The sequence below is a fragment of the Monodon monoceros genome, unplaced genomic scaffold (genome assembly GCF_005190385.1).
Source record: "Monodon monoceros isolate NGI ecotype Baffin Bay Population unplaced genomic scaffold, NGI_Narwhal_1 Super_Scaffold_16, whole genome shotgun sequence".
In the NCBI taxonomy this organism is placed as follows: domain Eukaryota; kingdom Metazoa; phylum Chordata; class Mammalia; order Artiodactyla; family Monodontidae; genus Monodon; species Monodon monoceros.
In genome coordinates this window covers 38,643,680-38,659,014 of record NW_021703772.1, presented here as the reverse complement: position 1 = coordinate 38,659,014, position 15,335 = coordinate 38,643,680, and the positions used below count along the sequence as shown (strand labels likewise).

The following is a 15,335-nucleotide window of genomic DNA, read 5'->3' as shown; positions in this document are numbered from 1 at the left end:
CAAGATAGAATCCATGGCTTAAGGAAACAGGAATCTAAAGGCCAACATATTGTATAATAATTGGGAAAAACCCTAGAATGACAGTTTATTAAATATAGATATTTTAAAAATTCTTTCAGATGCCTGGTACAGGGTAAACTCCTTATATTGTTGAATGAAGAAATGAATGAATGAATACCAAAAATAATCTTTTGAATAAAATCATTAAGAGAAAACTACATAGATGGCCAACAGGCACATGAAAAGATGCTCAACATCACTGTCATCAGAGAAATGCAAATCAAAACCATAATGAGATATCACTTCACACACCTCGCATTTGCTAGAATGGCTATCAACAAAAAGAACACAATGGGGGGTGAGGGAATGGGATGAACTGGGAGATTGGGATTGACATATATATACTAATACGTATAAAATAGATAACTAATAAGAACCTGCTATATAGCACAGGGAACTCTACTTCACTTAGCTGTACAGTAGAAACTAACACAACATTGTAAAACAACTAGACCCCAATTAAAAAAAAATATGGACATGAAAAAAAAGAACACAATAACAAATGCTGGTGAGGATGTAGAGAAAAGGGAACCCTCCTACACTGTTGGTACGAATGTAAACTGGTGCAGCCACTATGGAAAACAGTAAGGAGGGTCCTCAAAAAACTAAAAATAGAACTACCATACGATCCAGCAGTCCCACTCCTGGGTATATAAACACTAATTCTAAAAGATACATGCACCCTAATGTTCACAGCAGCATTATTTACAATTGCCAAGATATGGAAGCTACCTAAATGTCCAACAACAGATGACTGGATAAAGAAGATGTGTGTTTGTGTGTGTGCGCACACGTGCACACACACACAATGGAATACTACTCAGCCATAAAAAAGAATGAAATTTTGCCATTTGTAACAAAATCAGTGGACTTGGAGGATATTATGCTAAGTGAAATAAGTCAGACAGAGAAAGAAAAATACTGTATGATAGCACTTATATGTGGAGTCCAAAAAATACAACAAACTAGTGAATATAATAAAAAAGAAGCAGACTCACACATATAGAGAACAAATTAGTGGTTACCAGCGGGGAGAGGGAAGGGGGGAGGGGCAATATAGGGATACAGAATTAAGAGGTACAAACTATTATGTATTAAATAAGCTACAAGGATATATTGTACAGCTCAGGAGTTATAGCCAATATTTTATAATAACTATAAATGGAGTATAACCTTTAAAAATTGTGAATCACTATATTGTACAACTTTAATTTATATAATATTAACATCAACTATACTTCAATAAAAAAAGAAGAAACATAACATGAAATAATCTTCAATAAAAAAGTATTTACTTTTGTGTCATAATTGCTCTAGCCTAAAGCCTATTCTCTAATGAAATTGATTGATCTGCATGAATAATGTGGCACTGAAAGCTGCTCAGGACATTGCATGAACAGGACACAGTTAAAGAGTTAAGAGTGCAACTGAAGAGACAAATGTGGAAGAAGATAAATTACAACAGTGCAATCAGCACTGAAACAGTGATGCGAAAAAGTTTCTAAGGGAGCAGTAAAACGGACTGATTGCTTGAAAGAGATGGGGGGGTGCGTGACAGAGTGGGTGGCTTCTGAATCCTGTCTAAAAGGATACACAGAAGTCAGCCAGGAAGAAAGGGGATGGGGACAGAGGCGCACCCTTCAAACATTGCACATGAAGCCCTTCATGGGAAAGACTGCATCTGCATGTGCAATTCCCACCTCCTAGAATGACTCTTTTACCTTCTTGGTGAAGCCCGTTCTATACCCTTCCCATCCCCGAATCCATCTCAAGCATTAAACTGTTCCCCCTCCATGCTTTCACGGCCTCTGTAACGTTGTTCTGAACACACAGCATCATGCACCCCACTAAACTCTGAGCTGATCCATGTTGTATCCTATTGCCTAGTGGCAGACAAATAGGAGGCTCTCAACAAATGTTTGAAGTTGGTGTGGCAGCTACCTCCTACAAAACAATTCCCCTTGTATACATATCACAAGTGTTAGCTTGTTCCATCTTCCGCGCAATTGTGCAAAGTTGGTATTGTTCCCACTTTGTATATGAAGAAATGGAGGCTCAGAATGGTTAAAAAACTCCCAAGCACCAACTAAGTGACAGAGTCGGAATCTAAATCCATGTCTGTCTCACACCCCAATTCCAAAACCATCGTCTTATCCACACTATTCCTGATGCTGAGTTGATGGATCCACGAGACTTAACCCAGTTCAAGTTTGTTTGTAATTAAGGTATTAGTGTGGTTCTCATAATGATCTTATGAACTACAGTAAATTGAGCAAATATGACCATCTATCATATTTACTTGTTGTTTTATAAATTTTGATGTAAGAAAAGAAAAAATCAGGTTTTCTCAATGAGTAGATAAACACTAGGAGTTTGCAATTCATAACTGAAATAAAAAATACAAATCAGTTTTTCTCAATGAGCATGCATACATTGAGAGTTTGCAATTCACAGTTGAAATAAAAAATACACACAGAAGGTCGAACTACGAGAACTCAGAGGAAGAATTCCTTAATGTCACCATTAAAACTGTGTTACAACACTCTGGCACTCACAACTTAAAGCAGACTGAAGATGAGTTGTTCTATACAGTTTCTCTGAAGTCCATATGAAGTGAAGTGAGTCTGTAGTTATTCAAAAATCCAACAATGTCATTCAGGTTGTAGGAAACAACTGACAGAAATTAATGACTTTGATAGTTATCACAGCTCTATACTTCAAAGACTGCCAGGATAAGCCTGGTTTAAACTAAAGATACAAACAAATGGTACAAAATGAAATAGAGATTGTGTGAGAGCCCATAAAGGGGAAGACTCACTGGAGAAAATGAAAAGATTTCAGACATACCTGACATCTTTTATCATTACCTACATTAACCAGAAAAAAGAATGATTTGATTTGGTAAATCAACAAGGGTTTGAAGTTAAAATTTAAACTCCTCCTACTTGCTTCCATTTATTTTAGAATGCAACTTCGGGGGGGTGGTGTGTGTGTGTGTGTGTGTGTGTGTTGCAAGAAAGTCAAACCCCATGTACTCTAGTTTTGCTGATTCAGATGTCTTTTCTTTTCATCCTTAAATTATTTACTCACTCAATAAATTGTTGCTTTAAGCCACTAAGTTTTGTGGTGGTTTGTTATGCAAAATATATAACCAGAACAATTCCTGTCTATGAAAAAAACACAATAATAATAAAGACAATATGGAAGAAAGGGTTTAAAACAGGATGGAATTAAATGCCAACAATAAAAAAGAAGATGGGGAGGGAAGTGATTGTAGTGAATCTCTCCTAAGATCCTTGTACAGTTTGAGAGGTGCTTAAATATATTGATTCATTAAAACCTTTGTTAATTATACATGACCTGTATTTTAGGGTGACCACTAACAGACTAGAACTAGAATGTTCAACTGCCAAGCAAACAGATTGAAGAAGAAAGCGGGAGGTAGGGATGAGTTAAGGAAACTCATCATTTCAACTGAAGGCATAAAAGTAGAAGGAAAAAAATACCTATGAAAAAGCAGGCAATATATAGAAAACAAAATAAGATGTGGAAATAAATCCAAATATATGAAAAAATAATACCAAATGTAAAAACACTAAATGCACCAATTTTAAAAGATGGTCACACAGACTGGATAAAAACCATGAAGCTATAGATGATTTACAGCAGGTATATCTGAAGCAGTCAAAGAATGGCTGAAAGTAAATTGGTGGGAAAACATACATCAAGCAAAAACTAACCAAAAGGAAGCTGATAGGACAACTGATAACAGACAAACTGACTTTAAGAGAGATATCAGGATAAAAAGATGGCATTATAAATGTTCTTTCTTTATTGATGTGCCCACTATTTAGTCCTTAGGAAAGTATGAAAAGCCAATTAAAACAAACATTACAAAATTAGCATGTGTGGTAAGGATTATTTTGTACTCAGTAATGGGTTATATCAGAATGAAACATTTGTAAACCTCAGGCCATGGTATTTTCACAAAATATTTACAATTATTTAACATTTAATAATTATGGCACCTACGTAAGCCTCCTTTAGGGAAAAGTGACACAAATCAGCATGGGGGAAAAAATCAAGTTGTATTTAGAGAATAACTGGCTAGAAAATAAAAACCATGTCACTCTATGGAGCGAAGAATACCTATTTCAAGTATTGCTTTCAACCAGTATGTTAGGGGATAAAATATACTAAAGTGTCTTCAGTACACTGAGCTATACAATTTTTTTGAAACCTACGTCATGTCCAGGGAAGTGTTCCATTACCATTTTGAACTCATGGACTCCTCTGTGAACCAAATCTTCAGCATGCATAATAAAGGAAGATCCACGATCATCTGAGACACCAATGCAATGCTGTGAATTCAGATTCCAGTAACTGCTATTGTGCATCCATAATGTTGGGTATTATCCTTGGTCCTGCCCTAGATGTGTCCTCTCATTCAGTCTTCTGAACACCTTGCAAAGTATATCCCAAAGTATGACACTTTCTAACCTCCAGCATCTATTCTTGCAGCGACTATGGAAGAACAGACGTTGTTAGCAAGACACATCTACTATGGCAGAGATACCGACTGCTCACCAAATAGCCAAGGGCTTCTCCCCATTTCCCAGTCCCCATGCAGTTAGGCAGATCACGAGACTAGTGCTGAACGACGGACTCTGAGCAGAAATGAAATGTGCCACTTTGGGGACAAAGCATTTAAGAGCTGGTATAAAAGTCTCCAGCTCTCTCTTCCCTCGACACCTGCCCAAAGAGGCCCTATGTTCCAGATGGTGTAATGACAAGATGGTTGAGACTTTAATAATCCAGTATGGCAAAAACCAAGAGGTGGTAAGCCTGAGTCCCTAAAAGACAGTACAAAGCAAGCCCCCATGTTGGATACATAGCATTAGTAATAAATAATCGTTTGTCTGTTAAGCCACTAAGGACTCAGGAGTAGTTAATTACTGTAGCATAATCTGACCTATCCTAACACAACAAGGTAACAAAAAGTAATTTAGAGTTAAGTTGTTCCAAAAAATAATTTCATTTCCAAAGCTACTATTTTCTAAGATAATTTTTTTTTTTAATTTAAAGACATGAGCTAAAACAACACCTCTTTGGCAGTAATCATGTAAAAATACCCCAAAAAAGAGTTTAAGAACAAATACTCTTAACTGTTTTTGACAGCTGTTCTGGAAACTAAATACCTAACACATAAATTATTTGTTCCATTTGACTGAATTTCAGATTAAACGGCAGCTTTCCTATCACCTTGGAAAGCACGCTGGTTTAGAACCTACATAATACTCATCTTAGAACACTGCATTATTTAGCATTCATATTTTAAGTGCTTTGTATAATTCCTAGAGCTCAATTTCAAAAGAATGGATTTTGTTTTCTGTAAGCAGAAGTAAGCCAGTATGCCACTTTAATCTGGAAATCCCTTCTTATGGACTCACTCAGTGGGTAAATTCGTGCTGCTGCTTTAGGAGAGGTACGAAAGGAGATGATTTCATTATTATTTACCGTAGCCAACATAAGGATGATAGTTTACAATCAGCAGGCCCTTACAATGAGCCCAGGTACCTTGCTAAGAGCACTGCATGCATTATCTCATTTAATTCTCATGATACTGGCACTTTCCTTAGTCTTTTTTTTTTTTTTTTAAGATGAGAAACCTGAGGTTTAAAAAGATTACATAATTCTCCCAAGCTAGTAAGTAGATCTGAATTTACTAGTCTGTCTGACTCTAGACCCTGTCCTCTTAATCACTGATAACCTCAGAATTTCTCAAAGTGTGCTGTGTGTGACAATCCTGGGTGGTCCATAGACACAGTTATTACTAACTGTTAATGTATGTTAGGAAGAAACATAGCTAACACAGCAAGCCTTTCCCAGACCTTACTGCTTAGAACAAGGTCAGGGTACATAACCAGTTTGCTTTCTTTTAATCAGATGGTTTAAAGAAAAAGATTAATAGCACAAGTGATAATCCCAATATTGCAAAAACCAAGAAAGTGCTGAGAAAATAACTAAAGGTTGAAAACCACTGGACTATATTTTTCAACACAGAGGGGAAAACATGAAGACTGGGACACAGGACTCTTAAGTCCCAGCCTTGACTGACTCCAAGTAACTGAATGGTATCACCATTCTGGACCTCAGTTTTTAATCTATAAAACATCAGCTTAAATTTGGAGCTCAAAAATACATGATCCCAATGCCTTGGATAACTACTGCAACTTTATTTTACCATCCAAATGCAAAGAAGTATGAAAAATGTCATAATACATAAGCCAGGATTTTTTTAAGACAGGGTCAAAGTACAATTGTTCTGCCATCTATCTTTGAAGATACAATCAATGCACAGAACTGAGAGGTATACTCAAAGGATGGTCCAGACAATGCTGATAAATTATTTATCTGTTACCGGTCGATGACAAGATAAGAACCTTGATCCAAAATATGAAATACCTACATCAATAAGCACTTTATTTAGTTTAGATGATCTTTTAATAGCAAGATTTTCTCAATGAAGGAAGCTGTTACACTGATTTACATTCTGGAGAATGCTTCTTATCGAGTTACAGATCAGTAACAAACAGTTCAGAGACCAGCACTGTGAGAAGCACAGGTGTACAGCACAGTGTAAACTTCTAATTTTCATAATGTGCATTTTCCCAGTTCTGTTCAGGTACCTGAAGTTGCCTGCACATAAGAAATGGCAAATTAAGCTTCTTGAACAGCCAGAAAAATAAGCACAAGATTAAAGGTTAAGGGGAATTAGATAGTGAGCCTGAAACAAATTTAATATTTTCTGCCTCCACTTTAAAAAGTGTCCACTTGACTTTTCGTGGAAAGCTGTTTGTGTTCAGTACCCTAAGGGTTCTTGCACAAGATAAGCATTTGGTTCTTTTTATTTAGACAGCTTAGGAGGAGGCAATGAGTAGCACTATTAAATTTGTGAGGGGTCGATTCTAATTTTAGATACCAACACTAAATTATAAACCTAGTGATTTCTGGAAACCATCTGCAAGGCATTAATTGTTGTAATTTGGAGATTTGGGGCTATAGGTACATTGTGATCATCTCTGGAAATCTCAGGGTGTATATGAGACTTTCTGGAAGAAGAAAATATAATTAGCTTCTGTTTTAAGAACAATGTTCACACTCGAAGTTTCCCCAAATGGTGTTTTGATATTTTCAACTTTTTTTCTTTATATTCCCAATAGGATCTCTACATTGCTAAACTGCCTAAAGAAAGATTTATGTTTCTGATCCAGAAGGATATGTTTTCCCTCCAGACTAGTAGTGCTAAAAGTCATCTGGAACAAGCTGTACAGTGCAAAACGTTATTAGCAATTAGCTAAACAAAAACAAATCACACTTCTAGGTAGGAAGAAAATGTAAGCCAAGAGAAATACGATCAAAATGCGGAGTGTGCCAATAAGCCACACCTCACCAGGCCTATGTTCCACCCAAATCCTTCCCCTTTGGGACTTATTTCTATAGAGACCATCTCTCAGTTCCACAAATAAAACTAGACATTGCTAGGAAACAGTCCAGCTTCTCAGGACACAGCTGAAGAGGAGTGGCTGCTTCCTACTAAGAGGTATAGAAACCTGAAGCTATTCCCGCTATATGTGCTTCTATGAAACCTATTTCACAGAGCCTGAGAGAGAACTTATTATGCATATTCCTCTTTAGTCATAACAGCCTTAAATTTAGGACATAACTTGGACCCCAACATTCTTTTCCCCATCTTAGCCCTGCATTTCCTCTTTTCTTTCAGGTCTTCTGCAAATGCATCATCGCACCTATCTTCCCTTCATAGGGCCCGAGAAAATTGTTTTGTACATTTTCAAATTACTAACTGCTCATTTGAAAGATTCTTCCCATCATGTCATTGATTCTATTAAACTCTTGAAAATTTCTGCATGGCTTGGAGTTACAGTTTTCAAATTTTTTATGTCAATTTTTTGTTACTTCTTTTAAAAACTGAGTGGTTTTTACCTATATTAAAGCAGCCCAAGTCCTCACCCTGAAGCAGTAACTATGGAAGTAGCCCACTCACTCTTCATCCTGCCTTTAAAAGCAGTTGTGTTCCTCCTTTCCCCTTTCTCATCATAACAGCCACCCCAGTGACTCAGTTAGGAATTACTGCTGGTACAAGAAAGCCTCACTAATGATAACTTAAACAGAGATGAAGATTTTTTTTTCATATATAGCAAGAACTTTGGAGTTCCAGTCCAAGCTCTTTCTTTCTTCTCTGTAATTCTTGGCTCTTAATTTTCTTGATTGATAACTTATGGTTGCTACATGGATGCCACAACTCAAGATATCACATCCTTTCACCAAAGTCCCAAGTACAAGAGAAAGGGAGGTTTAAAGACTCTCTTCATGAGGCTCTGGTTTTTCATTAGAAAAGGAAGTTTCCCCAAAGTCTTTCCCTTACATATCACTGGCCAGAACTGGGTCACATGTGTACTCCCTGACTACTCACTAGTTGGACTACCACATCAGTTTAGACCCTTCCTGAGTCTGGAGAGGGCCTGCCTGCCCTGAGATCAAGGGCTTGCTGCTCACCCCCTGACCCCATAAGGAAGAAGGGATCAGGAGATGGCTGCCAGCTAAAGACCACAGCGCTGTCACCCGTCCCTCACTGCGTGGGATGGAAAAGTCCCCACAGAAGTGAGGCTGTCTCCAGTCCAGAGGTCAGAACAGTCCATCCTAGCCCCAGGAAAGAAATGGATATCTCTGCTTAAACCAAGGTCCCTGTCACTCACTTTGAGGTCCCAGATAGCCAATCTTTCTTTTAAACACAGCTGTGGTTCTGCAACTACATAAATGAGCCATCCTTAATGTTCTAGATGTTAGGACCTGTGCCTTTTAAAGCCTTTAACTGTGGAAGACCTGTTAAAACCAACAGCATGCCTGAAAATACCACATACCTCATTCCACCTACATGATACTTTTATTTCTGAATTCTAGTCTCTGTGTTCATCCCATCCTGTTAAGAGGTCTGAGGGTGCCAATTCCTCACACCTTTTCCATGCTAGGGATCTAAAACTATTAGAAAATACACTAAGAAGGAGACAAACATATGGGACTCAAACTATCATTTATTATTTATTCAGAGTTCTCTGGAAATGGCTAAATGCAGAAATTAAGTGGAACCTCTTACTGTCTACCCTAAATCGAAAGCAGGGGAGAAATTTCTGCTTCAGGCCATATTGCAGTAATTAGTTCCAGACTTGCCTTCCTAATGAATCAACTGTAAAACTAGAAGGCAGTGGTTTTCTGACATTGCACAATAGATTAAAATCCCGAAGTGAAGGGAAACTTATAAGTTGACTCCACGACCACCCAGATCTCAGCTGGGGGACAATTTCCTGGCAGTTCTAATGAGCTAAGGAGGCATCAATCAGAGTTTGGGTCAACTGAAGTGGCTAGAATCTCCAGGCAAGGCACTGGAAAGGAAAGAGCTATGGGGGGATGAAGGCCAGAAGTCCACATGGGGATCCCCCATAAGCCCTTGGCTAAGGTCTGGGCTGCACATGTGCAGGGCAAGACTACCAAGGCTTCTTTCCAGAGAGCAGCTGTTACAGGACTGAGAGTGTAGTGGAGTTAAAGAAGTCAAGCAGTGCTGGAGAACACTGGAGTTACAGCTGAGCCAGAGAGAATGGTTAACATTCCAGGCACGCAGCTAAAACATCAGAAATGCCACTACTTAGGAATAAGCACGAAGTCCTAGAGTAAAGCCTAGTAGACCTACTCTAACAAAGCCCCAAACCAAGCCCTAACAAAGTCCATAGAGGAGACCAAACTTGAAGGCTGAACGCCATCAAGCTAGAAGTGCTGCACAACTACACTGGGCTTTCCATAGATCCATTCTAACCAAGTGTTAAATCATATGTAGTAAGCTCAAGGAAATAAATCTGCCAACTAGAATAAAAATTAACATTAAAATAAAAAGTATGCCACAGAACTCAGGATTTCTACAGTACAGAATCCTCAATGTCCAGTGTAAAGTAAAAAATTGCTGAATATACAAAGAAACAGGAAAATGGGACTCATGGTCAAGAGAAAAACAGACAATAAAAACGTACCCTTAGATGATCCTCAGAGATATTGGATTTAGCAGAGAATATAAAGCAGCTGTATTCAAATCAATTCAAAGACCTGAACAAAGATATGGTCTGACAGACTTAAGACATAGGGACTCTCATAAGAGTAATTCAAACTATAAAAAGAGAAATCCATATTCTATCAATGAAAAGTCAAATAACTGAAATTTTAAAATCCATTGGATGGGCCTGACAGGAGAATAAAGATAAAAAAAGAAAAAGTTAGTAAACTTGAAGATAGGTAAGTAGAAATGGTTGAATTTGAATACCAAAGAGATTAAAGAACAATTAACCAGAGCCTCAGGATCTTGTAGAACAATATGAAATGATGTAACGAATGTGTAATTGAAGTCTCAGAAAAACAAGAAGAAAGTGAAAATGGATAGAAAAAGTATCTGAAAATACAATGGCCAAAATTTTCACAGTTTTCATTAAAAACATTTACTTAAAAAACTCAAAGAATCACAACCAGGATAAATAAAAAGAAAATCACACCTAGGTACATAATAGACAAACTGCTGAAAACCAAGATAAAGAAAAAAATGTTGAAAGTAGCCAAAAGGGAAAAAAAGAAACACATTTCATATAGGGAAGCAAAAATACAATGAGGATACGTAAGAAAGGTACAGAAACAGCTTGAAATAAACTAAAGAAGAATAGCACTTTTCAAAAGAGATTTATTTCCTAATTCTATTTTCCTAGCTATATCTTTGGACTAATTCCAGATTTAGGACTCTGGCCTATTCTCTAGAAAGTGAAATGTAAGAACACCAAGATTTTGTGACTTTGGTCACTTGGGAATAAGATAACTCTTGTTGTGGAGCACAGGCTCTAGGCACACGGGCTTCAGTAGTTGCAGCACATGCACTCAGTAGTTGTGGCTAACGAGCTCTGGAGCGCAGGCTCAGTAGTTGTGGCGCACGGGCTTAGTTGCTCCATGGCATGTGCAATCTTCCCAGACCAGGGATTGAACCTGTGTCCGCTGCATTAGCAGGCAGATTCTTAACCATTGTGCCACCAGGGAAGCCCCCCTTTTTTTTTTTTTTTGATTTTTGCTTTCAATTAAAGTAGATACTTATATTTTCTGGAATGTGCTATTCATCGTGCACTCACCTATGAATAACAGATGCAAATCAGCTAAACAGAGCTAGGACACTTTCATTAAAACAAATAGTAACCTATTTCTAAGTCATTTGTTAGGAGAATATGACACTTTCTTTACCTAATTGATCTAGGACACATCAAGGAATTTTGAAATAAAAAGATACTTTAGACTACAAGTTGTTCTTAATGTAATTCAACCTTCTGAAACAGCACATTTTTTCATATCAGTTATCTAAATCTAAACATCCTTTTCATCAGTTTAAAATAGTAAATGTTAATAGCCACCTCTTTCCAAAACGCGGTTATTGATCAAGGGCAAAGTGAAGTTTTACAAAGAAAATACTGCAGGTTCTGACATTTAATTAAGGTAGAGATATAACCACAGTATTCATATCAGCAAAAGGTATTTATACTTGTTGACTGCCCCCCGCCCCCGCCCCCGCCCCAAAGAAGAAGAAAAAGTTCCTAGGATCTGGCTGCTTTAAATTATGTGTGTGAATTTCTTTCCAGGAGAAAACACAGAATAATATAATGTCAGAGTGAAATGTAAGATCAAGTCACAAGCAAGTCCAGTTCATTTGACTCACCTATGTGATAAAGTCCAATCCAATCACTGGGGTCCACCTCCTCTTTAATGTCCCAGAAGATGATGAGGTTCTGAGCTTGCCCCAGCGTGTACTCATACATGCTGGCAGTCAGGCTGGAGCGGCTCTCAGAAGTCACCAGATCGGTGTCGCTGTTGGCCCGCTGTAGAGTCATATTCTCGGGCATGGAGCTCTGGGCGGCCAGGCTCTGGAGGTTCTCTGGACTCAGTGTGTACCGCATCTGGGGATTTCGACGCCTCACAAAAAGCAGGTGCTCCCGGGCTGAGCTAGCCATCCCGTCTGCCTCTCTGAGGTTGGCTTTCTACAAAGCTGTGAGAGACAAACAAGCACAAAGCATTAGTGCTACAATGCAAGGAATTAAGTTTAAGCTTCCCAGATAAAAAGACTTTATGAGTGTTTGTTAAAGCTTAACCATGCAATAATCTTCTGCTGTCAAAATAAAACCTATATTCTACTGTCAACTGATGATTGTCAGAAACAACTTCTATAGACTGAGGTCACAAGATGGCAAAGGCCATCAAACACCTGTGGCCCTCAATTTCACTGGGCACAGCTTCCTCAGAGCAATTAAGGAGACTTCCCTACCATCCCTCTTACGGCTATTCTTTCTCCTTCAGAAATGGCATCCTCCTCTCCTTCACATATTCATTTGCTGATGCAATTAAATTTTAAAATAGCAAGACAGAAAATTTTGAGACATGTTCAACAGAGTTGAAATATACTACTGAGGACAAGTTCTATTTCCTTCCCATAGGAATGAAACTCACTAAACCCTTTTTCAGGAGCTTGCTCAAATGTTACCTCCTCACTTAAATAGAGTTGGCCATCCTGTTTAAAACTGCAACAGCCAAGCATTTCCCATCCCTCCTTCCTGGCTTTACTTTTCTCAAAAGCAATTACTCTGATCTGATGTACCACCACATAGTACCATACAATTATTTATTTGGTTACTGTGTACCTTCCCCCACAAGAATGTAAGCTGGGGGAAAGAACACTCTTCAATAAAAGGTGATTGGAAAATTGGGCAACCATGTGCAAAAGAATGAAACTGGACCACTGTCTTACACCATGCACAAAAATCAACTGAAAATGGCTTAAAAACTTGAAATAAAGCTCCGAGAAGAAAACACAGACCAAAAATTCTTTGACATAAATCGTAGCAATATTTTTTTGGTTCTGACTCCTAAGGCAAAGGAAACAAAAGCAAAAATAAACAAATGGGATCTAACTAAACTTAAAAGCTTTTGCACAGCAAAGAAAATCACTGATGAAACAAAAAGACAACCTACTGAATGGAAGAAAATATTTTTAAATGATATGACTGATAAGGGGTTAATATCCAAAATATATAAACAGCTCATACAACTCAGTATCAAAACAAACCAAACAACCCAATTAAAATATGGGCAGAAGACCTAAACAGACATTTTTCCAAACAAAACACAGATGACCAACAGGCACATGAAAAAATGCTCAACATCGCTAATCATCGGGGAAACGCAAATCAAAACCACAATGAGGTACTGCCTCACACCTGTCAGAATGGCTTTTATCAAAAAGAAAACAGATAACAAATGTTGGCAAGGATGTGGAGAAAAGGAAGCCCTCCGGCACTGTTGGTGGGAATGTAAATAGGTACAGCCACTATGGAAAACAGTATGGAAGTTCCGTAAAAAACTAAAAATAGAACCAACCACCATATGATACAGCAATTCCAGTTCTGGGTATATATCCAAAAGAAATGAAAACAGGATATCAAAGAGGTATCTACACTCCCGTGTTCATTGCCGCATTATTCACAGTAGCCAAAATATGTAAACAGCCTAAGTGTCCATCAATGAATAAATGGATAAAGAAGATGCAATACATATACATATGATGGAGTATTTTCCAGCCATGAGAATGAAAGAAATCCTGCTCTTTGCAACAACACAGATGAACACTGAAGCATCATGCTAAGTGAAATAAGTCAGAGAAAGACACATACTGTATTATCTCACTTATATGTGGAATCTAAGAAAAAAGTCAAACTCTTAGAAACAGAGAGTAGAAGAGTGGTTGCCAGGGGCTGCGGGATGGGGGGTAATGGGAAGGTTGGTGAAAGACTACAAACTCTAAATTTTCAGATGAATAAGGTCTGAGGAACTAATGTAAAGCACAAATGACTACAGTTGATAACACCATATTATATAATTGAAATTTGCTAAGAGAGTAGAACTTAAATGTTCTCATCAAAAAAGAAGTGTGATAGATGTGTTCATTAACTAGATGGTGGGAATCCTTGCACAACGTATATGTACATCAAATCACCACAATATAAACTTTAAATATCTTACAATAGTATCAATTATACCTCAATAAAGCTGAAAAAAATAAAAAAGAATGTAAGTTTCACAAATGCATCTGTTTTGTTCACTATTTTATCCCCAGTGTTTCCAACAGTGCTTGGTACAGAGTAGGTGTCGATAAATGTTGAATGAAAAGATCACTGAACAGTGAGCATCCTTGTGCTAGATAGTCCTTAAGCTCCTAGGAGATATTCCTTACTATCTCCTAGATACTCATGACCTACACCTTGAGTCCCTTTGCTGGGCCTGCCCTTTGCCAAACCTATTTCTACCATCTAGACCCATAGTAAGCTATTTCCTTTGGCTCCCACTTGGCCTCCATCTAAAGGAACAAAGCTTTTCCTGTTCAAACTTAGATCCAGTCCCCTGTTGGTTCACTGAGTCTAGTCCTAAGATATCCATTTTCTTCTCCATTGCCAGGCTCTGACAGAGATTCTTTCTAAGACCTCTGTACTTTACTCTAGCACATTTGAGGTTCCATCTGCCAGTGCCTTTCCTGTCTGTCCATGGATTCACACTCCCTAACCCAGACCCCACAGGCTCTACACAGAATGAATCTGGCTCTCCTCTCATTACCCCTTTCAGGACTACATCACTCACTAATAGGTTTATGGATTTAACATTTACTCTGCATCCCTAGTATGTGCTGGCCTCTTTAATATACTACATCTTTTCAGAAGGCCACTCCTGCAAGGTGTCCTAGAATGTCAACCTGAACTTTCATGAAAAAAAAAAAAAAAACTAATCTTGGGCTGAATATTTACGTTATAACTAATAATCTTGGATACCAAGTCGGAGGTAAGAAAAGAGGAGGGTTCCCTAATTTCTCCCATCCCCTCATCCATTTCACAAACACTTGGGTGAAGGGGACATTCTACCATTGCTAAGGTCATAGTACTTGCAAATGTATCTATTCAATTAATTTCTGGCATAAAGTTGATCTCATATTTTTAGCACTATCCCTTGAATTAAAAAATCACTGGGATTGGTGGGCAAGATGTCCTGTGTAAAAAGGACAGAAATAAAACGAACAGAGAAACTTAATACTCCTCTTCATAAATTTAGCACTTGCTTCCTTATGTGGTATATGGTAACTCTGA

General features: G+C 37.9%; 1 protein-coding gene across 2 annotated transcripts in view; it reads right to left on the bottom strand.

Annotated features, from left to right (window-relative positions):
- The window catches only part of HECW2 (HECT, C2 and WW domain containing E3 ubiquitin protein ligase 2), a 422,655-nt gene that overhangs the window by 237,233 nt on the left and 170,087 nt on the right, over positions 1-15,335 (bottom strand). For both annotated transcript variants that reach the window (XM_029225749.1, XM_029225748.1), the window contains one exon: positions 11,870-12,196. In XM_029225749.1, the coding sequence (XP_029081582.1) occupies positions 11,870-12,161 (292 nt within the window). In that variant the 5' untranslated portion in view covers positions 12,162-12,196. Of the gene's footprint in view, positions 1-11,869; positions 12,197-15,335 lie in introns of those variants that run through there.